Here is a 27854-nt window from a genome sequence, read left to right on the forward strand (position 1 = left end):
GAAGAAGAGACCCAAGTGGTTTATGGAAACGGAGAAGCAGATTCATGATGTAGCCACCTAATTTTTACAAGTTTTTCTTTAACTTGCCCTGTTAGAGTCTGTTTGGAAAGAGAAGAGTTGTGGAATGTATTGGACCCCATACATTCCACGACTATTCTCATTCCGTACAGACTCTAAGTTAGTCTGGGTCAAATCTTGGATTGGAAGCTAAATTTGACCCACTTCGGCCACTTCCGATTTGCGATTGAGTTGAAATTTTGGATACATATGTAAATCGGATGACAATGCAATAATGATGACATGGGCTGGCCATGGGAACTCTGTGATAAAACAATGTAAAATAATCTAGGAATATATTTACCTACACAGAACTCCGTCTCCGAACTCAGTCCGTCCAGGGGGCCTACCGCAAACCACGTTCGACATGTTGCCTTTTTGTCGCACTCGCGTACTTATAAGTAGTTTTTTTAAAGCAGACGTGTGGACCCAATGTTTCTTTCTCTGTCTTGATATTCTTTTCAAACCAATTAAGTAAATTATGTTAATTGTCCTCTGTATCACCTGAGACCCTACACCTCGATACCTTTAAACATGTCAGCCATGTTAAATAAATGTTGTCAATTAGATCCCACCACTTTTAAAATAACTTGTGTATGTAAGTACTATGCAAGGTGCACCTAAGGGACAGGATGAACAGAACAAGGGGTTAAAAATAAAGTGGCTTTCTAACAGTGTTGGCATCAATCTGAACTAAATCAATCCGGATTGATCAATCAAATTGACGAGTCAATCCGAATTGATCAATCCGAATTGATCAATTCGAATTGATTCAATTCTGATTGACAGTGACAGGGAGGCAACACGTCAAATGTGGTTCGCGGTAAGCCCTTAGTTTCTAATATTCGGACACCGTCCCCGCCCTACCGTGTCCAAGCGATTCGACCCGGGCTGCTCACGCGCCGATGCGTCGGACCACCCGAGCGCTCCCGAACGCTGCCGAATTACTCTGGAACTAATTACGGTTTTAATACAGTTTTAACTAAAGTTAAAATAAATGGAAACCAAATTCTACTAACAGGATCATACATATCATTTAACATTTACCGGTAAGCTTTTGGTGAAGTAAAACATCGTGAAGAAACCGGACAAATCCCAAGGCACTTTCCCCTCTAGGTTAATTTGGTCAAATGACAAACAGTACCTACGCCAGTTCTCGGGGTCAGTTGCCAAGCGGACCCCATGCACCCATGAGCTGTCGCAAAAAGGAACAATGTCAGGAAGATTATTATTATTACTTACGTCCGAGCCTTTTTCCCTCTCTCTCTCTCTCTCTCTCTCTCTCTCTCTTTAGCCTTTCTCTACCTTTCGGGTGTAGTGTAGGCCTCTCCTTTATTTTACGCCACTGTCACGGTTCTATGAGAGCTGGAGCCCATTTCTCGAACGGTATTAGACTATTATTTTTAGTCCACGAAGTATCAAGTCATATGGGTTACTAATTACTATGGCAACACGCTAATACATATATAATATTAGACTAATACCCTTCAAGAAATGGGCGCCTGGAGCCACTTCTTCCCCGCAGTCCTTTTGATGTCGTCGTCCCAATGCCTCTGAGCCTTGCGAAAGTTTTTGTATTCAAAATTCAAACTTTCTTTCAGATTAAAGGTTATCCTGACTCTCGTATTAGCTAGAATCACGCCTCGGTTCTAATAAAGCAAAGCGTGCCGCCGAAATATGGAAGCGTGAGGCACGAAGACTGTAGTAATGTAAACAATAACGCGGCTGGTGAGGGGGACTTACTGTGACCTAGCGTCTATTCGCAATGCAGGATAGTCCCAATATTGTTCCTGTTGAATTTTAGGGTTAAGGATGACGGTCCGGGCCTGGGCCGAGGCGCCCGACACCAGTTTTCTATAGAAAGCATCACGTGATCACTCGTCATAGAAAATAAGTGTAAAAAATAAGAAGCAAAAAAGAAAGACAGAAAGAAAAAGAAAAAGAAAAGAAAGAAAAAAGTGAAAAACAGAAAAGAAAAGAAACCAAGAAAAAAGAAAGATCGAAAAAGAAAAAAAGAAAAAAGAACAAGTGTCGGACATTTCGGCCCGGGCCCGGACCATTCTAACTACTCATCCTTTACGGTATACTTATAGACTCTTACTCTAAAGGGGCCCACTGATTAACAGTCCGCCGGACGGTATCGGCCTGTCAGTTAGAACAAAATTTTGACAGTTCCGAACAACTGACTTTTTTATTTATATCGTTGTATGAGATCGCTTTTATTTATATTTATCTTTTATTTTATTTGACTAGGTAGGTACTTAGGTATAACTAGATGTACGCGTGGACTTAATTATGGAAATGTTATAAAATGAATAAAATTTTCTATTATGTAAGTATTGTTAAGTGGCTATCAGCTTTATGCCCATAAAAATCAAGTCTATAGATCGTAAACCCACAGTAAATGTAGCTTAGTATAAAAACGTCATGCATAAATTGAACTAATAGATAAATTCTTAGACAACGTTCCCACATTTTCCGACGACACGGCCACCCCAGTCTACATTCTCTCTGGTTTATTAAAAATTGGATCATCGCATCGGAGCGCGGAGATATTTTACGATATACGTGCCTCATACACTCCGTGCATTTGTGACGTTCCCGCTGCTGGGTCCACATTGTCGTTGAAAATTTTATATTTTTTAAAGTTATAAAAACTAATCATGTATCGTGCGGTTGTTGCTGCCTACAGAGGCAGAATGGATAAACCATAATGGATGAATGAATAAATGGAATGGATGAATTTAACCTTAATAGGCATAGGCCTATATTTTTGAGACAGCTCGTTCCTAACACGGCGATCACTGTTCGTGAAAAAAATTCGGATCCGAAAATATCGGCTCGATTCGGAAAATTAATTAGATTTCAACAGACTTCAACAAGTTACGATACGGATAATTTAAAGATATTTGTAAGATAGATATGTCAAATTTGACGTTTCCGCGATTCTGGAGGTCCTCTTGAACGATTTCGACAAGTTATGACTTAGATATCCAAGTCACATCTAGTCGATATCTAATGTCTAGTTGATCTCTAAATCGTCTCAAGATCTTGTGATTATCTCGAAATCCGAATAGGCGTGTATATGTAGCAGTGGCGGCGCGTCCATAAAAGCCGATTCCCAGGGCTTGCCTGTTTTTGGACGTTTGAGCAGAGTTGTAAGGAAATATGTAAGCCAAATTAGCCCCGGCTTGCCTATGGATATGTTTGACGCGCCGCCACTGATATGTAGAGGAGTGGATGGCTTTACGGGGGACGGACTTGTAGGCGCTCGTATGTAATGAACAACGTAGCACACTTGTACCACAAATGTACTATATTCTCTTCTCTGATTTCTATTATTTTCCGGAAAGAAAAGCAACGTTTCCTGGCGAAAGTTTGCCTCCAGCATAATCGCCTGTTCTTCTTAGCAGCGTCCTCATGAGCAATCGATTGAGCCTTACATTTAACTTTTTAATACGTAAAACCTACTGCCCTCCTATGCCCTAGAGTGCTATCTCAAAGACAAATGATTTTGAAAATGGAACTCTCAGTAAAAGAAAATAAAGTATAAGTTAGCAATGAATTTTCTTTTGAGATAACGCTCTTTGGCTTAGCAGGGCAGCCTACATATTTACAGTAATACATATCTATTTACAGTAACCTATCCATAAAGTTCTGTTAATAAGCTGCTTTCCAACTAAAATTGATGTAATAACAAACTGACTCATTTCATTTATTTATATTTTTTTCACAAAAGAAGCAACGTTTCCGGACGAGAGTGTATCTCCAGCATAACCGCGGAGGATCGCGGAATCGCTTGTTCGTTTTTGCAGTATCCTTATGAGCAATCCATTGAGCCTTTTCTTTACTGCCTGTATTTAATACTTAACCTATCCATAAAGTTCTGATAATAAGCTGAATTTTGTAGCTAAGTTATCGTAATAAAAAACTGACTATTTTTTTTCACAAGAGAAGCAACTTTTTCTGGCGAGAGTGTGTCCCCAGCATAACCGCGCCGAAGGATCGCGGAATCGCTTGTTCGTTTTTGCAGCTTCCTCATATGCAATAATGTTGCCGCCTTATGGGGACGGATTTTTATTTAACAATCCCAGGTGAAATGGGGTTGTATACAGCCGGCGTATTATGGATAGCTTTATCCATCTTTATCCACGTGATAAAATAACTGTCACTGTTTAACACCGTGGGATAGAAAGTGACGGACACCGTTTAATCACGCTGTCAGGTAGACAAGAACGACCATCATATCCGTACAGGGTAGAGTTTCGTGGAAACATGTTTGTGGTGGTGACAATTTCTTTGGGGCTCTGCTGCCAACTAAACATATGTACGAGCGTATAATATGTTAGATGTCTTACAACTACGTAAAAAACCGGACAAGTGCGAGGCGGACTCGCCCACCGAGGGTTCCGTGCTTGTTGTATTTGTTGTTATAGCGGAAATACATACATTCATTAGTTACAGACAGACGGACGGACGGATCATGCCCATTGGATAGACGTACAATATAAATACCTATATCAAGCAACTTTAGATAACACTCAAGGTTCTAATTTGTTTGTGTCACCCACAATCCCCTAACCATCAGAAAACATCCCCATACTCAACTTACCACTTAAACCATGAACGCAACCCAATCTTTCCGAAGGTCGCAACTAACCACTTAAACTATAGACATAAGTCATTGTTTCCAATTCCCATTACGGGGATAATATCGGACTGATGGGGATCTTGGTCTAGTGAGTGAACGGGACAACGCTATGCACGTATAGCGATGTCCTGCTCGCACACATTAGCCAGAGGTATCTCGGGGCAAAGCACGTCTGTCTCTCTAAATGCGTGTCAAGTGATCGACAAAAACCAATTACAGGCCGGTAGTTACGAAGCAAGTTCGGACACGAAAAGTGGATTTTTCATTGGGGTTAATCATGGACGGTGTTTTTTTTTTCATTGGGTTGTAGTAAAATATTTGGAAGTACAACACCGACGACCGACCAATATTGGTAAAGTTTGCTTACTGACGCGTTTTCTTAGAGGCCTCTACGAAAGACCAGCGTCAAGGTACCTAAAACTCTTTTTTCTGAAGCAACAGTAAACAAGATGCCATAACAAGGGTTGCAGTTAAGTAGCTTAAGCGTTGCCAAAGTTTGTGGAGTGCTTCTGGTTGAGTACCCTATGAGTCATGTTCAAAATTACCCCGTTTTCGAAGTTACCCAATGCACCTTATAAGAAAGTCAGAAATTAATTCAGGCTCGACCGAGATATTGCAGCAAATTCAATAGATTATTTCAGAATCGGAGATGGCGGGACAACCTCGCCACTCCACCTACATTCTCTGTGGAGTGGCGGGAGTGTGCATTAAGGCTCCTCTTCACGTTGGGCCAACGCCAACGAGGGACGCATTTATGCGTTAGAGGGAGCAAGTGATATTGCTATCTCATTCTACCGCATGGCTGCGTCCCTCGTTGGCGTTGGCGTTGGCCCAACGTGAAGAGGAGCCTTTACACTGTTAAAAATTATGTAATTTTACATGCAAAAAAATTACATAATCCTGTAAAATTCCCGAAAAATCTGGGAAATTTACGGAAAAATATGACATTTTACGTAATTCTCGTAAATTTTAAATTTTTTCGGTAAAATCAATAATTTTTATGTAGTTTTACATAAAATTTATGTAATAATCACTAAGCCATGAATATTTACATAAAATCTGTAAAATTACATGGAATGTTCGGGATAAATACATTTTGGCATGTATTTTTTACGATTGAAGAGGGAATTTTACTTAGAAATCTCGCAATTTTACCTATTTTCGTGAAAAATACATTTTTATGTAAATTGACTTACGTCTTATGTAATATTCCGTAAGATATCAGTAAAATTACAAAAAACATTATGAAATTTCCCAACATTTCTTTAATTTTACATATATTCTGTTCAATTTACTGTTTAAATGGTCTTTTTACATAACATATATGTAATAATCACTAAGAGATGGAAGTTTACATAAAATCTGTAAAATTACATGGAATGTTTGGGACAAATACTTTTTTTATGTGTTTTTAACAATTAAAAAAAGAATTTTACATAAACATCTCGTAATTTTACCATTTTTTTTTTAAATTACATATTTGTGTAAATTTACTTACGTGTAATGTAATATTCGGAATAATGTCAGGAAAATTACAAACAATATTATAAAATTTCCAAAAATTTCTTTAATTTTACATATTTTCTGTAAATTTACTGTTTAAATGTGTCGCTTTACATAATAAATATATAATAATCACTAAGAGATAGAAGTTTACATAAAATCTGTGAAATCACATGGATTGTTTGGGACAAATTCATTTTTTTATGTGTTTATATCAATTAAAATGGGTATTTTACATAAAAATCTCATAATTTTACCTAATTTTGTGAAAATTACATTTTTGTGTAAAGTTACTCACGTCTTATGTAAAATTCCAAAAACTGTCATTAAAATCACAAAAAACATTATGAAGTTTCCCAACATTTCTTCAAATTTACATATATTCTGTAGAAATTACTGTTTAAATGGTATTTTTACATAATAAATATGTAATAATTACTAAGAGATGACAGTTTACATAAAATCTGTAAAATTACATGGAATTTTTGGGACAAATACTTGTTTAATGTATTTTTTTAACAATTAAATCGGGAATTTGACATAAAAATCTCGTGATTTTACCATTTTTTATTGAGAAACACATTTTTATTACAATTTACTTACTTCTTATGTAATATTCCGAAAATAACAGAAAAATTACAAAAAACATTATGAAATTTCCCAACATTTTTTTAATATTACAAATTTTCTGTAAACTTCCTGTTCAAATGTGTCTTTTTACACGATAAATATGTAATAGTCACTAAGAAATGCCCGTTTACATAAATATCTGTAATACTACAATTGATTTTCAACAATTGGAACGGGTATTTTACATAAAAAACTCGCAAATTTACTATTTTGTTTGAAAAATACATTTTTATGTAAATTTACTTAAGTCTTATGTAATATTCCGAAACATGTCAGTAATATTACAAACAATATTATGATATTTACCAATATCTTCTTAATGGTATACCTATATATTTTCTGTAAATTTACTGGTAAAATAATAAATAATATATAGGACAATTTTACACAAATTAACATAGTCCCACAGTAAGCTCAATAAGGATTGTGTTGTGGGCACTTTAGGTATATATATATGTATAATCGATAAATTCTTGAATACATAGGCAACATCCATAACTCCTGAACAAATATACGTGATAATAGACATACAAATAAATGCTCTAACCAGGATGCAAACCCGGGACGTCCTGCTTTATAGGCAAGGTATCACTATCAACTAATAGGCTAAGGAGGCCGTGAATATGTTTTTTTTTACATATTCAATATGTATTGTATAGTAATCACTAAGACAATGGACTTTTACATAAAATCTGTAAAATTACATGGAATGTCAGGGACAAAAATAATTTTATTATGTACGTATTTCTATATTATATAGCTGCAACACGACTGACTGATGACACAATTGTTCTCCCAGAAGGAGGTTCGTGGTGTGTTAGACTTCGACAGTTTCATATAGAGGGCGGTCTCGTGATCTCCAGAAAATTCCGACTTTTGGTCTGACCGCTTCCGGTCAGAAAAATGTTAGACGGCCCGGCCAAACGGTCAGACCTAGGTGGTGCTCGACCAACCCTTTGGGGAACTTTACATAATGTCGTGTGTCGTGATACTTTCGTGAATTTTTTTTTTATGTAAATTTATTTATCTTTTATGTAATATTCAGAAAAATGCCAGTAAAATTAAAAACAATACAATGAAATTTCCCAACCCTTTGAACGCCAGACGGCAAAGGAACATGCCGACACCAGTCGATCGCGAATATTTAAGCGAAATTGAACTTTACGGAGTCTCCCGTAACTCCCTGTTGAATTGGCGAAGCTGACGGCTGTAGCCGTCGTTGGCGCCCTTGGCAAAACTTTCCAATGACGTCCACAGCCGTCTGTGGCGGTCAATGGGTTAATTTTCTGCAAATTTACTATTTCAATGTGTGTCTTTACATTACATTTTTATTTATTTTAGTTCAAACAAGTTAAACAGCATAAAAGGAAAAATACCAAACCACTACTTAACTAACTTAGCTTAGCGCCACTTGCACCGTCCCACTAACCCGGGGTTAACCGGTTAAACCGTTAATCCAGTGTCAAATTGTACTGGTAACCAAGGTAACTCCAGATTTAACCGGTTAACCCCGGGTTAGTGGAATGATGCAAGGGGCCCTTAGGGTGGTATTCCACCTGTCAAATTTGCATTCAATTTCTTTGTCCAATGTCAGTGTCTCACTCTCTCATTATTAAGGTGTGAGTGATAACAATAAATAAGTACTAAAAAGTACGGAATCCTCGGTGGGCGAGTTTTTTTCACATTTATGAATTACTAGCTATTGCCCGCAAGTTTGTCTGCGTGGAATCAGTAACAGCAGCTACCAGCTAGTGTAAGAATAGCGCCTGAAGAAAGTGTAATAGCAATCATTCAATTTGAGCATAAGTTTCATTCAATCAGTGATCAGGCAATTCATTAACTCTCTCTCAATTTCATCCCCCCTTTTCACTCTCTTTAAGGATGATTCCCGACATAAAAACTATCCTATGTCCTTCCCCGTGACTCAAAATATCTCTATGCCCAATTTCAACTAAATCGGTTCAGCGGTTTAAGCGTGAAGAGGTTGTTGACAGACAGACACACTTTCGCATTTATTAGCTTTAGCATTTATATTTATTTTATTTATATATAGTATGGAAGTATGGATATGGATTCCCGAAGAAATTATTTGAATAATTTTGACGGGAATTAAATCGATATGATTTTATTTTTACGAACTCCTAACTACTAGGTATATGTATATATTCAAATAAGTAATGATTTTATTCTTGAGTGCCCAACACTGGTAACATACGAGTACCCATTAAGGGTGACTCACGTTAGACCGGGCCGTGCCCGGGCCGGAGCTTCCGGCGCATCGTTTTCTATGGAAAGCATCACGTGTTCGCCTGTCATGTCATAGGAAAGTACCTAAGCGCCGGAAGCTCCGGCCCGGATGCGGCCCGGTCTAACGTGAGCGTGAGTTATCCTTTACCTACATACATAGAATAGAAAACAAACTACTTAATGCCTAATGGTAACATTCCATTTCTAACCGCAGCTGCATTACTGTCAATTTTACTATGGAAATTGACAATAACATCGACGCGTTCAGTACCGGTAGTGCAGCTGCGGTTAGAAATGGAATGTTACCATAAAGCTGCTAACAGTGCTAACACATTACCGCACCGCACCAAGGACATTGTCAAGGTTGTTGTCAAGGTCTTACTTATGGGTGCGTCGCACAATGACCTTGGTGCGGTGCGGTAATGTGTCCAATGATATGTTTGTCCAATGTCATGGCATCTCACTCTCTCTCTCTCAAGCAAAATGTGAGACAAAACACACATTGGACAAAGAAACAGAAACTGGACACGTGGAAACCCTAATACAATTCCATGAACAAGTTTTAACCTGCTGAGAATGCCGCCCGTGCGCTGGAAATTAAGAAGGTACTAAAGGTACTTACTTACTTAGTAAGTAGGTACTTACCTAATAAATTTTAGGCAAAATCGGTTTGTGCTCACACCACCCCGTTACTACTAATACCTACTTAAAGATAAATAGATTCATTAATATTATGTAAAGATAGAAATACTTAGTTACTTAATACGAAATCTACAATCTACATACATACCTACGTAGGTACCTATTTATTTGGGTTCGTCTTTGACGTCTCTAAAAATAAATATGCCAAATATTCATATCATGGCTCCTCTACACGTTGGCCAAACGCTCCGCCAACGCTTGGCCCATGAGTTAAGGCTCCTCTTCACGTTGGGCCAACGCCAACGCCAACGAGGGACGTAGCCATGCGGTAGAATGAGATAGCAATATCACTTGCTCCCTCTGACGTATAAATGCGTCCCTCGTTGGCGTTGGCGTTGGCCCAATGTGAAGAGGAGCCTTTAGCCGTGCCTTGGTCGGAACGCTACTACACGATGGCGACTTTCAGTTGTGATCTGACCGGTTTCCAAGGTGGACGTGGAAGCCAGTTACAGCCAGGGTTCAGCATCAGCTCTATTTGGGTACTGCTCTCCCAAGTGCTCACCTAGGCGTGTCGGATGACCAAAACAGAGTGTGTCTATTGTTGCACCAAACCTGAGTTCCACTAGGTACAGCGAGGGTTCAGCATCAGCTCAGCTCTATGTATACTACAACCTTCTCTAGAATATAACGAACACTTTTATGAAAACCGCATCAAAATCGGTTCAGCCAAACGCGAAATAATCGCGAACAAACAGTATGTATGTACGTCACTTTATTGCACATAACAGGTAATACATACAGTCAGCAGCAGAAGTTGCTAGGCGGACGAGATGTTCAAAATTACCTTGACACGCTCTTATTCTCGTAACAATAAAGTCGCGGCAAGATCATTTTGAACACCTAGCCAGCTTAGCAACTATTGCTGCTGACTGTACAAACATATAAATAAGTAAAACGATATTTTTACCTTATTTTTATCCTTGTGGTGTTTATATGTTTGGGGTTCCATATTACGCTTTCTCCCCTATATAGCTCTAAAAATTTTATATTTTCGTGGGGCGGCCACGTATTCGTCATTTTTAATTTTAAAAAACACAAAAACATGAACGTCCACCCTCGACCGCGCACTGCCGATAGTGCCGATTGGACCACGCTTGGCCAATCCCTTTAGGCTCCTCTTCACGTTGGGCCAACGCCAACGCCAACGAGGGACGCAGCCATGCGGTAGAATGAGATAGCAATATCACTTGCTCCCTCTAACGCATAAATGCGTCCCTCGTTGGCGTTGGGGTTGGCCCAACGTGAAGAGGAGCCTTTTGATGTGCGGCCGAAATGGACTATATTCCAATAAAAGACTAATATTTTGTAGGTTTTTACAAATACAAATAACTTTATTTTGCATGAAATATGGTACAAAAGATGGTCAGACAATATTGGGTAACACATCACCAGCATCTGGCATGCAAAAAACTAAAACTACAACTAAAACTAAGTTTAAACAGTCATAAGTCATAATAGTCGAGGCCTAATATTATATTATGTCACCCACCTCAGTCAAAAGATGCCATGTATTCCTCGATGGAATAGAAGGCCTTTTGTACGAGCCATGCTATTAGTTTCCCCTTAAACATTTTCAAAGGCAACTGTTTGATGTTATTATCCAGTCTATTATAGGTTTTTATGCTCATACAAAAAGTGTTTCTACTATATGAATCTGTTTTTTGCAAGGTATGGCTATAGCCTATCAGGGTACCAGGATTTTGTCAATCCAATAATCCTTTCTATATGGACATGTTTACTTGCAAGTTGTCTATCTTTTATGATTGTTAAACCTGGTATCTGTGATTTTCCTTTCATAAAAGTATATATGTTGCAGTCAAAAGTGTGAACTGGTCAAAAGAACTTTTAACCGATAAAAACGGGCTCAGGTAAAACTACTTTTGACCAACATGCTCAGTCAAAAGCAGTTTTGCCTGTTTTTGTCGGTTAAAAGTTCTTTTGACCAGTTCACACTTTTGACTGCGATATATATATCTTTACAGTAATGTTTTTGTCTATAAACACATCTTGTACTGTAAATCCTCTATCTGCTAGTACACTGTCACCACTTTCACACTTTGACACTAGACCACTTCGTTCAACTGTCTGCCTGTCACTTATAGATCCAGCATTATGCTTGTGAACAATACAATAGTAATACACATGGTGTTGCTTCTACTAAGACCTGTTTGACATCTTTAAACAGTTTTCTGTGACTTATTTTTTCATAACGCTCCTGCCGTTTAAGCGCTTCTGGTGTTACTTGTTTTATTTTAGTGAAACAGAATATGGTTGGTACTGCAGTCTTTTTTAAGAACTTTGCAACTGGTTCATTGTCTGAAAATTAAAAAATAATGTTTAGAAAGTACAAATAGTACTAATACTGAGCCAGGTATGTATTAACTAGGACACATCACATCACCTCATATCAGTTGTGCCGCTTAATTTTAAACTCAGGTAAATTAATTCTACTCTAAGGTTGATTATTATTCAGATTATTATATTATTTTTTAAATAACCAACCTTACAGCAGAATAGATTTACCTAAGTTTGAAGTTAAGTGACACAGTTTATGTTAGAATTCAAGACAATTATGCCGAACTTACTAGCATTAAAGTTAAATTGTATTTCATTTTGTGCTAATAAAGATATTCTATTCTATTCATTTATTAATTTACTTACCTGTATATCTACTTTTTCCAAAATAATCATCTTCCTTAAAATGCATTGCACATAAGCGGGCTGAATCCCTTGCCCTAAAGTTTTTAATACGCAGAGCAGTTTCCCAACGTTTTCTTCGTGTTGGGTCCTTGGGAAATAAATGAGCTCCTCTGTTTGTACAATTTGGCGCACTACATTCAGGCATTTTTGAGAAAATTGTACAAGTTTAGAATAACTTACTTACAAAAAACAAAAAATGTATGTGGTTTGACAGTTTTTATGTCAAAGCGAGGTAAAATCGCTAATTCGCCACCAGGCTCCTATTTCACCAACGTGACAGGTCCGACAATTGACGACATCACTGTTACTGACGTCACAGGCCTCCATAGGCTACAGTAACCGCTTACCATCAGACGGGCGGTGTGCCAGTTAATAAGTACTTATTTTGCGAAGCTAATGACAATTGTCACAAGAAATACGATACGACAATTGTCACGAAATTCCGTGAAATAGGGGCCTGGCGGGATAAAAAGTTAGTTTTCCTCCCAATTAATTTTTAAGTAAATATGGAATAGGGTAAAATGCCCCAATTAGAAAAAAGGTAATCGATCATGACGTCCTTTTTATAAAAAAAAATACTTTTTAAAAATAAGTCACAGCAAATATGTTACAAAAAATTATGAACTAAATAAAAACTACATAAAGCTACAACTAACTACAAGATAAACTAAAATTATAAATAAAAACTTGGCTCCAGCTCTGTGCCTTTGGGCAGGGTGCCAAGAAGGCTGGCGGCATTGCCGCGCTGTCCAATTGTATTTTTCCACAGTTTTGTCTTTTCTAGTTCCACTAGGTACGGCCAGGGTCAGCATCAGCTCAGCTCTATGTATACTAATACCTTCTCCAGAATGTAACAAACACTTTTCTGAAAACCACATCAAAATCGGTTCAGCTAAACGCGAGATAATCGCGGACACATACACCGTGTAACATTAGGAAGCCGAATAATTTTAACAGCGTATTCCTGATCATATTTAGAGACAAAAATGTCCTATAAACTTTTTTGAAATTCGCCTAGTTTCAGAGATAATATTATTAAAAAAAAAAACAAGTTTTTATTGTTACAAGTTGTGTGATGTTGCTGCTATGAGACGTAGTCTAAATATCCTTATTGATAGATGTCCAAAAGTGACAAGTAAGAGTGACATTCCATTTCCAACTGCAGCTGCAATACTGTTCATTTTACTATGGAAATTGACAATGACAGCGACACGTTTCCATAGTAAAATGAACAGTATTGCAGCTGCAGTTGGAAATGGAATGTCACTCTAACACTTTGCAAAAAATAGGTTTTACGAAAAAAAATTTAAAAATCAATTTTAAGTGAAAAGTTTACCAATCAACATCAAATAACATTTATTTATTATGTACAAATACATTCAAAAAATTTAAAAAACAAAACAAAAAAATTTTTTTTTTGGCGAGGTAGACCTAAACTGATATTACATTTTTTCTTTCTTTTGACCTCAGAAATGCGTGGTTAAAGTTATTCGGTTAAAGTTACGGTGTAACATCCTCATGTTACACCGTGTATACATACAAACACCGTTCCGTGTAGTTTTGGACATATTATAAAAGTTATTCAACGATTAATGCAGGTGGCTGGTAATAGGGCACTTTACCCTATGATAATAAATCTTCCTATCCCAGCTTTTTGCCACAGCTGCTCGCAGCGGGTCCGCTTGGCAACTAATCCCGGGAATTGGCGTAGGCACTAGTTCTTACAGTAGCGACTGCCATCTGACCTTCTAACCCAGAGAGGAAACTAGGAAACTTGTTGGAATTAGTCCGGTTTCCTCACGATGTTTTCCCCTTCATCGAAAAGCGATTCATCACCATCTCGACCTATATACGTCCCACTGCTGGGCACAGGCCTCCTCTCGAGCGCGGAAAAGCGATTGGTAAATATCAAATGATACCCATTTCGTACATAAATTCTTTTCAACTTTACCGTATGATAAGCTACAAAAAAAAAATTAGAAAACTAAGGGATTCAAATAGGTCATTCATTGGCTCCAGGGAACCCCTTAATGTAAATTACAGCATCAAAGTTGGAAACAACAAAACTTACGATGTTATTATGTACCAATGTCAGCAATTATTATTGATAAAATTGTGTACCTAATTATTAATTTCGAAAAATAAACTATAAATCTTTTTAAGCACGGCAACCCCAAATATGAATTCATAACCGTTAGCACTCGCGGATTGGACGAATTTTGTGCGGCACTGGAACACACCCAATCACGGATCACTATTTTTACGCGCGCGAATGGCGCGCAAGCTACATGGATCACGCGATCGCTAGTCAAGCGCACCATGAAGCGCACCCCACGCCACGCACCTGAGGGCTTACCGCGAACCACGTTCGACGTGTTGCCTCTCTGCCGCACCTGTGAATTTGTACGTAAGTGTGACAGGGAGGCAACACGTCGAACGTGGTTCGCGTTAGGCCTTCTGCAGCTGCGTTGGTGCGCAGTTGTTCACTTCAAAATGGCGCTCGCTGTGCGTAGAAAGTAGTACTCGTGTAAACGTGTAAAATTGGAGATAGCATAGAAGAAAACTGGTAAATATAAGTATTAGATATACCTTTACTTTCTTTCATCGAATATCTAGTGAAATCTGCATTAGACCTCAAAGCGTTATGTACTTAATGTGATTGTTCCAGAAAGGGTTCGCGGTTCAACTTTTTCTAACGGTTTCCTCAGCGTCCTTTACGAAGTTCAGTTGATATCGTGTCCACGTCCAGGGTAGATCAGACCAGATCTGCAAATCTTGGAGCACTCGTCGTATGCCATTAAAAAAATGTAAGTATTTACTAGCTACATCTAAATTTAAAACGATATTAGTACATGCTTGATTTTGTAGGTTAATTGTGTAAACGTGTAAAATTGGAGATAGCATAGAAGAAAACTGGTAAATATAAGTATTAGATATACCTTTACTTTCTTGCATCGAATATCTAGTGAAATCTGCATTAGACCTTAAAGCGTTATGTACTTAATATGATTGTTCCAGAAAGGGTTCGCGGTTCAACTTTTTCTAACGGTTTCCTCAGCGTCCTTTACGAAGTTCAGTTGATATCGTGTCCACGTCCAGGGTAGATCAGACCAGATCTGCAAATCTTGGAGCACTCGTCGTATGCCATTAAAAAAATGTAAGTATTTACTAGCTACATCTAAATTTAAAACGATATTAGTACATGCTTGATTTTGTAGGTTAATTAAATAGTCACCAACACTAATAAATTGTGTTATTCCTTCACAGTAAAACATGCCTGTTATAAAAATTTGGTCTGTAGATCAAAAAATCAAAAAAGCGGTTCAAATAATGGACCCAACAATAGAAAATGTTATTGAAAATGGTGAGTAAATCTAAATTAATTTGACTTTTCGTAATGAAATATTTTTTGTGTAATTGTAGAATGTAGTGTATTGTAGAATAGACTATAATTGGATACCTATTGTTAAGCATTAATGTGCTGACTCAAACCACATTTATTTTGCAGTAACATCGTTGCTTATCATGAACAGTGGTACAACTAAAAATGAAATGCTATTTATTGCATTTAATATTCTATCTTTTACTGGTAAGATTTAAAGTCGTGATGTCAATTTAAAAATTAGACGCTTGAAGTTGACATATTGCAAAATCAATGTGGTTTGACATATTAATATTTTTGCTAAACAGTATCCAATTAGGTATGTAGATTGTAGATAGAGGCCTATTTTCTGTCACTTAATTAGATCTATTCGTGCCGATATACCTCTATGTAAATACATACAAACTTGTTATACCCTCTCTCATATATCTATGTGAATGGTAGTAGAGTCGCACCAAGAAAAGTCTGCAGCAGATTTGATAGCCCACGCAGTGTGTTATTTATACGTCATAATTTCATAGAAGTTTGACGTTTAAAATGACACTTGCACTGCGTGGGCTATCAAAATCACTGCAGACTTTTCACAGTCTGACTCTATTAAGCAAATATTTAATTACATTGTACGCCATAGCGCTAACTTGAAAAGTCACACTTACATACAGAAATTTGTTTAACATATTAAGTAATTAGTGATCACCTGATCGGTTACAACATTCTAATTTACATGTATGTATGACGACCGGTCTGGCCTAGTGGGTAGTGACCCTGCCTGCGAAGCCGATGGTCCTGGGTTCGAATCCCAGTAAGGGCATTTATTTGTATGATGATACAGATATTTGTTCCTGAGTCATGGGTGTTTTCTATGTATTTAAGTATTTGTATATAAAAAAAAACTCATTTATTGTAAAATTTATATTAATAATACAAAACTAAAATTAACTAAAAACTAAAGCTAAAATTTAAAAAAACCTATCAAAATTTTGCGCCCTTGGTAAGGTGCCCATCACGCAGGCAGCGTTCCCACGCTGGATTGCTATGGACAATCTTTGCGCGAGAAAGCTGCCCGCGCGAGGGTCACCTGTGGCCTGCCTTAGGCGTTTGCTGAGCTCCTTGTGGAGCCCCCGTGCCCCCCTACCCCACGGACCTATATATCGTTGTCTGAGTACCTACAACACAAGCCTTATTGAGCTTACTGTGGGACTTAGTCAATCTGTGTAAGAATGTCCTATAATATTTATTTATTATTTAATTTCATTGCAGCGTTCATATAAAGGTTATTAACCATTACCAATAATTTTAATGAACCTTATTTGACTGTCTCCTTCAAAATTGTTACTTTCCTTTAATGCAACTCTGCCATACTGCCATGAAATTAAAACTTTGTTACCGATCACTACATATTAATGCCGGTTTCTAGCAAATTGACTACTGAGTTAACTGACTGCGCACTGGTTTCAATTGTTTATTTCTAGAAAAAAAATAAACATATTACTGTTTTAAATTTTCTACAGACAAAAATGTCTTGAGTGCTGGGGCCCGTTTCTAAAAGCTTGTAACTTGTAATACAAGTGGATGCCACACTTTTTGTGTCACGCAGCGATTTTGACAGCTTTTTTTAGAAAGGAACTTCCACTTGTATTACAAACTACAAGCTTTTGAGAAATGGGCCCCTGGTAGTAGTTGCTATCTGTAATTTTATGTCTTTAGCAATAGAGGTGACATGAAACATAATGTGCTTTTAGTTTCTGTAGTAAGGGGTCATCCATTAATTACATCACACGTTTAGGGGGAGGGAGGGGGTCAAGAAAATGTGACATATTGTGACATGGGGGAGGGAGACACAAACTTTGTGACGTCACTTTAACTTCATCAGTAACCAAAAATTTATTTAATTATTTTATTCGCTGTACATTTAAATAACAAGTTTTTAAAACAATAATCGTTTTTATTCGTTTAATTTTCTTTCCTAAGCAGTTTTGGGTTATAAAATTACTAATATTTATATCGTCAAAAATATTTTGATAAAATATTAATAATACTTAGATACTTACTTAATTCGATTTGGCGATTTCGTAGAAAAAATGTGACGTCACACTAGGGGGAGGGGTTTGCCAAATGTGACCAAGTGTGACAAGGAGGGGGGAGGGGTCAAAAAACCTAGAAATTCGTGTGACGTAATTAATGGACGACCCCTAAGCTTGCTTTTAGACTCTGCAAAATTGATGAGCTGCCCCAGGAGACTGCAATGCCTGCACTGTATCAAATAGTAGCTAATAACCTGCCACAAAACTTAGTAAGTTCGTTATATGTATATTTGTGACGTTTCACAGTGCAGTGTTTATAGAAGCCAAAAAAGTGACATCCTCATTTTATTGCAAATTACTGAAGTTTAGATCATTACAAATGCGAGACTAAAACTCCCGCGTGTCTAATTGGCGTAGTTTTTGTGTAATAATTTTTTGAAAATCGTGTTTTAGGCACCCGGATATTACGAAAAACTTAAAAAAAATTGCAAATCGTTTTATGAACTTTCCGTTGTTTAGTACTATTGGATAAACCGTTCGAAGACGCAATTTTAGAGGCAATTGTGACCACTCTAGGTATATTGGTTACAAAGATATTAATGAATTTATTGTTTTTGGTTTTTATTTTTTTTCTTCCATGTTCCGCCGTAGTAGGAGCCCATATTTGTATGACAGCTTCATTTATACGTCTTCTATCTACACTATTTTTTACAAGACCTAATTCCGTGGAAGATTGAATTAAAAGCCAATTATAATTTTCGGTCAGGGCTGCCACTACCAATATCCGGGTTCACCCGGATATAATATTAACGCTGTATACACAGTATAGCACTTTTATGGGTGGTAAAAATAAACTTTAATATGTTAATAAAAACCTACACATATGAAATAATAAGTTTTTTTTTAAGATTTAGTAATTTATTAGCTATAGATAACTTACAAATTCTTCCTCTTTATAATTAGGGTAGATAATATTTACATTTTGGTCGTTAGCTGTATGAGAAAAACTTAAAAAAAATTGCAAATCGTTTTATGAACTTTCCGTTGTTTAGTACTATTGGATAAACCGTTCGAAGACGCAATTTTAGAGGCAATTGTGACCACTCTAGGTATATTGGTTACAAAGATATTAATGAATTTATTGTTTTTGGTTTTTATTTTTTTTCTTCCATGTTCCGCCGTAGTAGGAGCCCATATTTGTATGACAGCTTCATTTATACGTCTTCTATCTACACTATTTTTTACAAGACCTAATTCCGTGGAAGATTGAATTAAAAGCCAATTATAATTTTCGGTCAGGGCTGCCACTACCAATATCCGGGTTCACCCGGATATAATATTAACGCTGTATACACAGTATAGCACTTTTATGGGTGGTAAAAATAAACTTTAATATGTTAATAAAAACCTACACATATGAAATAATAAGTTTTTTTTAAGATTTAGTAATTTATTAGCTATAGATAACTTACAAATTCTTCCTCTTTATAATTAGGGTAGATAATATTTACATTTTGGTCGTTAGCTGTATGAGAAAAACTTAAAAAAAATTGCAAATCGTTTTATGAACTTTCCGTTGTTTAGTACTATTGGATAAACCGTTCGAAGACGCAATTTTAGAGGCAATTGTGACCACTCTAGGTATATTGGTTACAAAGATATTAATGAATTTATTGTTTTTGGTTTTTATTTTTTTTCTTCCATGTTCCGCCGTAGTAGGAGCCCATATTTGTATGACAGCTTCATTTATACGTCTTCTATCTACACTATTTTTTACAAGACCTAATTCCGTGGAAGATTGAATTAAAAGCCAATTATAATTTTCGGTCAGGGCTGCCACTACCAATATCCGGGTTCACCCGGATATAATATTAACGCTGTATACACAGTATAGCACTTTTATGGGTGGTAAAAATAAACTTTAATATGTTAATAAAAACCTACACATATGAAATAATAAGTTTTTTTTTAAGATTTAGTAATTTATTAGCTATAGATAACTTACAAATTCTTCCTCTTTATAATTAGGGTAGATAATATTTACATTTTGGTCGTTAGCTGTATGAGAAAAACTTAAAAAAAATTGCAAATCGTTTTATGAACTTTCCGTTGTTTAGTACTATTGGATAAACCGTTCGAAGACGCAATTTTAGAGGCAATTGTGACCACTCTAGGTATATTGGTTACAAAGATATTAATGAATTTATTGTTTTTGGTTTTTATTTTTTTTCTTCCATGTTCCGCCGTAGTAGGAGCCCATATTTGTATGACAGCTTCATTTATACGTCTTCTATCTACACTAGTTTTTACAAGACCTAATTCCGTGGAAGATTGAATTTAAAGCCAATTAAAATTTTCGGTCAGGGTTGCCACTACCAATATCCGGGTTCACCCGGATATAATATTAACGCTGTATACACAGTATAGCACTTTTATGGGTGGTAAAAATAAACTTTAATATGTTAATAAAAACCTACACATATGAAATAATAAGTTTTTTTAAGATTTAGTAATTTATTAGCTATAGATAACTTACAAATTCTTCCTCTTTATAATTAGGGTAGATAATATTTACATTTTGGTCGTTAGCTGTATGAGAAAAACTTAAAAAAAATTGCAAATCGTTTTATGAACTTTCCGTTGTTTAGTACTATTGGATAAACCGTTCGAAGACGCAATTTTAGAGGCAATTGTGACCACTCTAGGTATATTGGTTACAAAGATATTAATTAATTTATTGTTTTTGGTTTTTATTTCTTTTCTTCCATGTTCCGCCGTAGTAGGAGCCCATATTTGTATGACAGCTTCATTTATACGTCTTCTATCTACACTATTTTTTACAAGACCTAATTCCGTGGAAGATTGAATTTAAAGCCAATTCAAAATTTGCGGTCAGGGCTGCCACTACCAATATCCGGGTTCACCCGGATATAATATTAACGCTGTATACACAGTATAGCACTTTTATGGGTGGTAAAAATAAACTTTAATATGTTAATAAAAACCTACACATATGAAATAATAAGTTTTTTTTAAGATTTAGTAATTTATTAGCTAAAGATAACTTACAAATTCTTCCTCTTTATAATTAGGGTAGATAATATTTACATTTTGGTCGTTAGCTGTATGACAGTCGACTACAAAGAGACGTATACCCTTTTGGACCTCATTACCATGCAGTAAGGTGAAACACTGCTGTATATATCTTTTTTTAGTTGGCTCATCAGGTCGGGTCATCATTTTCTACTTCGAGGCTCTCTGCCCCATCTTGCACCTCGTAATAACTGTCGTCTGGACAGAACTCGGACGTTGGTGTTGGGATTTACTCCTGAGATTCCTGTGCATGCGGTGTTCGGAAAAAATAGACAACAGCTCTCTTCTGTATTTAATTACAAATAAAGTTTTTAAATATGTTGTATTTAATCCCAATCATCAAAAATCAAAAAATTCTCCCAATAATTCTTTTTTAGGCCTTGGTGATCCAAACGGCGATTCCAAATCCACAGGCATTCTTTTAAAATTCAGTATAAGTAGTCTAAATAATACAAGTTTCAGATCAGTTATCATCCTTGGCGATCCAAACGACGATTCCAATTCCAAACCGGTATTCTTTTAAAATTCAGTATCTCTTCTAAGTCCATATCAGCATCTGAAACAAAAAATATATTGAAACGTACTGCCCTAAATTTAAATTCCAATTATTAAATGTTTAAAAATTAAATTAAATAAAGTAAGGGTCAAGTACGAGTTGGAGTTGCACATTGAGGATCCGTGTCATCGTACACTGTATGACATGGTAAAATTTTTTTAGACCCTTCGTATGCGAACCCGACTCTCACTTGCCTGATAGGTACTTACTAAATCAGTTCTCGAAGCAGTGGGACCACATTTTCTTCCATATGAACTCGAAACCAGATATCCCCAAGAAAATGGCGTATAAATAAAAATACCGAAGTGCCAACCCTAGCGGCCGGATAACCCGGATATAAAGTGTTTCGATGATTACTAGAATGTTCCACGGAATTAGGTCTTGTAAAAAATAGGGTGGATAGAAGACATATAAATGAAGCTGTCATACAAATATGGGCTCCTACTACGGCGGAACATGGAAGAAAAAAAATGAAAACCAAGAACAATAAATTTATTAATATCTTTATAACCAATATACCTAGAGAAGTCACAATTGCCACTAAATTTGCGTCTTTGAATGGTTTATCCAATAGAACTAAACAACAGAAAGTTGACAAAATAATTTGCAAATTATTAACGTTTTTCGTAAAATCTTAGGGCCTAAAACACGATCTTCAAAAATTTATTACACAAAAACTATGCAAATTGGACACGCCGGACACGCGGGAGTTTTAGTCTCGCATTTGTAATGATCTAAACTTCAGTAATTTGCAATAAAATGAGCACTTTTTTTTGGCTTCTATAAAACACTGCGCTTTCGGGAAAAATGTTGATACCTTTTTACCTTTTTTAACCGCCTTCAAAAAAAAGGTACTCAGTTTGACCCGTATATATGTATATTTGTTCGGGATTATTTCGCGTTTGGCTGAACCGATTTTGATGCATTCAATTAATGTAGTATGATACCTTTGGGTATGGTGCTTTACGCACACAAGTGTCCCATCCCCTCCCCCTGACGCAACCCCCCCTTTTAGCATGAATGGTGAGTCTTACCAAAAAGTTGCATGTGACCTTTTTTGTTTAAAATTTATTGAGGATTATTTCTTACCTTGACACTTTATTCCTAACTCTAATACTTTTCTCAAAAATTAAAAAAAAAACCGTCAACCGGGACATATTTCATGCTAAAAGGGGGGGTTGCGTCAGGGGGAGGGGATGGGATGGGACACTAGTGTGCGTAAAGCACCATACTCAAAGGTATCATACTACATTACATAATTTGTTTGTCTTCCCCATACATTTGAACACAACTTGATCGAATCATGGGGCGTTTCTTTGATTATAAAAAGTTTCTTAGACACAACGCCCCTCGCTGTTATGCTAAAATATTATAATTTATTGTAATAATAATTGTAATATGTTCTAACCATCCGTAGGTTCTCATATTAAAGTTATTGCTGTATATTTTTTGTTTATGTTAATTGTAACCATTTTATAAAAAAAAAACATCTTTATTACAGCAAATGAAAGGAATATATACGGATCAAAGATTTTTTTGATTGATGGCACAGAAATAGAAGACAATGAAGCTCTCAAAGAACTCCAAAATGAGGTTATACTTATAGGGGATAACTGGAAACCTGATCAAAGCGATAATCAAAGTCGCACAGCAACAGCGTCTACAATCACTGCTCCTAATTCACCAACAACAAGCATAATTAGCAATAACAGCGACACAAGCATAAATAGCTTTGCGTTTGACATTCCCTATAACAAACTTCCATCGTCGCTTTTGACAAAATTAAATGATTGTAAACCGATTTCTAATACCGAAGTCAACACTATCGTGAGAACTGTAACAGATGAACTCTTCCAGGAAACAAAAGCATCAAGATCAGCTTACAGAGTGGTTGCACGAGATTTGTGTGACAAATATCCACAGCTTTATGACAGAGATGCTGATACAAACGAACTCATAGGAACAGGCTACCACACCATTTTTAAAAAAGTTGAAGAGAGAGTTCATTATCTACAAAGGCCGAATAAAATGGATACCTTAGGATCAAGAAAGAAATCTCGAGTCGTTAAAAATTTGAGTGCTGGCTGCAAAGAATGGCAACCCAGTGATCCTGGTAATGTGGATCTTGAAACTTTAGATTCTAAAAAGGACTGGCTAAAATCGGTTTCTTCCATAAAGGAAAGAGATGAATCAAAAGTTGAATTCTACATGAACGAGACCTATGCACAGCAAAGGATATTTCTGAACTCAGCACCTGCCGTAACACATATTCTTAACGAATGGCCAGTATTGTTAGAGGAGAAATATATGATTTCGCATTTTGATCGTCTTTGTGCCTTGAATTCTGGCCAGTGTATGGATGCATTTCAAAATAAAACGACGGCATTGAATGAGCGGTTGAAAACTTTGATCACGAAGAAAAAAAATAAGACATGCACTGTTAATGACAATAACTTGAATTGTAACCTACAGATGGTTGCAACTTATTTCAATGAAGATATAAAACTCATATACCAAGCACATGAGGTATCTATATATATATATATATATATATTTCATTCATAATCCATTTTCTTCCGGATGTGGTTCCATTCTAAATATAGTAGTTCCATTTACTAATCTTATTAACTTTTTCTTTTCCAGAAACCATTAACCAGGGTTCAAGTTGCAGAGCTACCCGAAATAGCTGCGCCTAACATTGTATTTTTAGGTGAGACTTAATTATTATTACAATGATAAAATGCCTTACCTGCGAAGCACCACACTGTATGTTTCATATAATTTATAATATGAAACATACAGTGTTAAAACGTAAATGTATTGAATAAACCTGTGGCCCTAGTGAAAAAGGGTACAAGTGTCGCGCAGCTTAGTTTTAAAAGGGGCATAAGTGTTGCATGGAACTTATACCCTTTTAAAACTGCGCTGCCCGAGACTTGTACACTTACTCACTAGTAGTGCCACTTAACGTAATACGATAAATTATTTTATTTGAGGAGGAGGTATAAAATTTGGGAGCCTATTATATTTCCTGTTTTAACCATTTTGTTTTTTGCCCACAGATAATGAAAATATATATTACTTGCTGGTAGAAAAAACGATTGTTAGCGAAACTGCGAGTCTGTCTACGTCGTTACAACTACTGATGGCGGCTTACTTCAACTTGAATATGGAATATCCAGTGCACTGTCAAAACACATTGGAATTTCTTCAAAGGTTTGTGTTTAAAATAAACCCTAAAGAAGGAAGTAAAGTCCGTAAAGGACGCACGCTGAATAAAGTGATTAGTTTAATCAGTAAAATCCAGTAATGGCATTTACATGCGGTTATTGTGGCGAGAATTTCTCCACAGTAATTTCGTACAATAACCATCAAAAAAGTCACAGGTTCTGTAAAAATGTAAAATTTCCGTGTGTTGATCCTTTGTGTAAGAGTGTTTTCAATAATTATGAGTCTTTTAGAAATCACAATTTTAGATTGCATCAGCCTGGGACTAGTACTGATAGTCCACGAGTTGACATTAATTCAACCTATTCTAAGTGTACAGAATGTAATCAGAGAATATTGTTAAAAAATGTCGAATACCATTCAAGAACTCATGATATTCAATCCGGAAAAGCAGTAACTTGTCCATATAATCTTTCATCTGAAACAACTTCATGTGGTTCGTCTACTTTTACTAGTATACCATCATTAAAAAGTCATGTGTATCGCAATCATTTTAACTCTGTTTCGAATTTGACAGATCAAGATTTTTTAAACCCGAGTAGCCTAGATCACGTTCAGCCTACTACTAGCGATATTCAAGATTGTAATATGTCTGACGATTTAGAAGTCAATACGGATCTTAATAACGAAACTGATTTGTTATTTTTGAAACCATTGCTGTTACTTTTACTCAAGTTAGAGGCACGAAATTTTCTTTCTCAAGATGCTATTTGCAGTGTGGTAGAAGGTTATTCAGATGTCCATGAAAATTCTTTGAAAAATATTAAAATTAAATGTCTACATGCTCTTGAAACTTATCCAGATTCTAAAGAAGCTATGGAGAAACATGTTTTCAATTCGACATATGAAGATAGTATGAATGGCAGTTGGTCTAAAAAGTTGACAAGCAAGTACTTAAGATTTAAACTTTACTCGGAACTTTGTAACATTGTGTTACCAATTTCTATAATGTTAGGTAGAAACAATTTTAACAAAATGTGTTCCTTACAATATATACCAATCATAGACACCATTAGAACGTGGTTTGCAGATAAGACATTTCTTGAACAATTTCAAAACCCAAAAAATAAAGTAAATGATGTTTTAAAAGATATAACATGTGGCTCAAAAATGTGTAATAACGAATTCATAAATAATCCAAACACATTAAAAATAATACTGTATCAAGACGCCTTTGAAGTTTGTAATCCCTTGGGATCATCTAAGATCAAACATAAAATACTAGGAGTTTACATGACGCTGGTAAATGTTTTTCCTTATAATAGGTCTAAAATAGATAACATGAAACTGGTATTATTGTGCAAGGAAAAACATTTAAAAGAGTTCGGTCATGATAAAATTTTTGGTAAATTAACGGAAGACCTTAGAAGCTTAGAAACACGTGGAGTGTATATTAAAGAGTGTAATCAAATTATTTATGGCACTCTTCTGACAATAATTGGTGACAATTTGGGAAGTCATACCATTGGTGGTTTTGTTGAAAACTTTAATGTAAAATATTTTTGCAGGTTTTGTTTAATTGAGAAAGAACCTTTTGCGCAAAATCCAATACTGTTAGGAAAAAAAAGAACTATTGAAGACTATAACGAAGACGTAAAAATCTCTAACCAATTACATGAGGATGGTAGTTCATCGGTTCATAATCGAGGGGTTAAACAGGACTCCGTTTTTAACCAAATCGAAAACTATCATGTCATTGACGGTTTGCCTCCGTGTTTAGGACATGATTTATTTGAGGGTGTTGTGCAATTTGACATCGCTTTAGCTATCAACTATTTCATCAATAACAAAAGCTTTACGCCAAATTTTTTAAACATGAAAATGGAACGTTTGTCGAAAATGGAAAAAAAAAGTGTGCCACCACCCTTTAAAGCTGGCTCTGTTAAAATAGGGGGTCAAGCTCTTGAAAACTGGCATTTTCTAAATTATTTGCCGCTAATTTTATTAAACTCTGTAAATATTCACGACCCTGTCTGGCAAATGATAATAAAGTTGCGGGAAATAGCACAACTTATTTGCGCATATGAGATATCTATTGGTCAAACAGCTTTATTATCATCTGGCACAAAAGAATATTTAATACTTAGGAAACAGTTATTCCCTAATACTCCGCTAAGACCTAAACATCACTACCTATTACACTATGGTGAATTGACGAGAATTCATGGACCGTTGATCTATTCTTGGACGCTTAGATTTGAAAGCAAACATAGGTTTTTCAAAAACGTTGTCCGACACCTTCCAAATTTTGTCAATATCACACTTTCACTATCAAATCGTCATCAACTACACGAGGGTTATCTTTCTCAGGGTATTCGGTATGATACCAAATTATTTTCCAAACATTCTCGTGTACACAGAATCGACGAACTACCATCAAGCGTTAGGTGCTTGATTTCTAACACCACCCCTGGAACAATCCTCTCGGCTTCGCAAATAGGTTACAGGGGGATAAATTATGCAACAGGCGATTACCTTCTCTATAAACATGAAGAAAACGTACTGAATTTCCTTGAAGTAGAGATGATTCTATTTAGTGATACGTATGAAAATCCATATTTCATTGGATGTAATCATAAATTTCAATATAATTCAGAAATAGGCTTATGCCAAAAGCTTTTTACACCTCAATCAGATCTTAATGAAAAAAAAATATGTAGTGACTACCAAAGCTTGCTACATTTTAACACTTATAAAACACATATTATTGACAATTGCCATTTTATATGTCTGCATCATGCTTATTTAGATTTGCTTTAGAAACTTCTAGCTAGGTTTATCGAGTTTCAGTCGCAAGATCAATGTGTGACAAAATTCACGAATTGGACCAATTATTAATAGGTAGTATACTTTTTTTGTACCAGAGTATCTGATTGTACCCTTTTGAAATAAACAAATTAATTATGCCTTCAAATGTCCGTTAATTTGCCAAATAATTTATTACAATAGACTTCCGAACACTTTGGAACCTTGGTTTCGCTCAATAGTCTCTTTAATACGGTTAGTAGTAGTAGTAGTTAGTGACAAAATTAAATGATTGTAAACCGATTTCTAATGCCGAAGTCAACGCTATCGTGAGAA

At 36.1% G+C, this 27854-nt stretch overlaps 1 protein-coding gene across 7 annotated transcripts; it reads left to right on the top strand.

Moving 5' to 3' along the window:
- The first annotated feature begins 14965 nt into the window (after positions 1-14965).
- LOC134668740 (uncharacterized) lies at positions 14966-27854 on the top strand. 7 transcript variants are annotated; one of them, XM_063526180.1, is made up of 8 exons: positions 14966-15056; positions 15159-15297; positions 15509-15647; positions 15758-15854; positions 18070-18165; positions 23047-24071; positions 24189-24255; positions 24608-27854. In XM_063526180.1, the coding sequence occupies exon 8, from the start codon at positions 24855-24857 to the stop codon at positions 27531-27533; it is 2679 nt and encodes an 892-aa protein (XP_063382250.1). In that variant the 5' UTR covers positions 14966-15056; positions 15159-15297; positions 15509-15647; positions 15758-15854; positions 18070-18165; positions 23047-24071; positions 24189-24255; positions 24608-24854; the 3' UTR covers positions 27534-27854. The 7 variants fall into 7 exon arrangements, 6 of the variants coding, with proteins under 6 accessions (XP_063382250.1, XP_063382253.1, XP_063382254.1 ...); XM_063526183.1 differs by having other exon boundaries at positions 18081-18165; XM_063526184.1 differs by lacking the exon at positions 23047-24071.

Source organism: Cydia fagiglandana, chromosome 11, assembly GCF_963556715.1.
Source record: "Cydia fagiglandana chromosome 11, ilCydFagi1.1, whole genome shotgun sequence".
NCBI classification, from domain to species: Eukaryota; Metazoa; Arthropoda; class Insecta; order Lepidoptera; family Tortricidae; genus Cydia; species Cydia fagiglandana.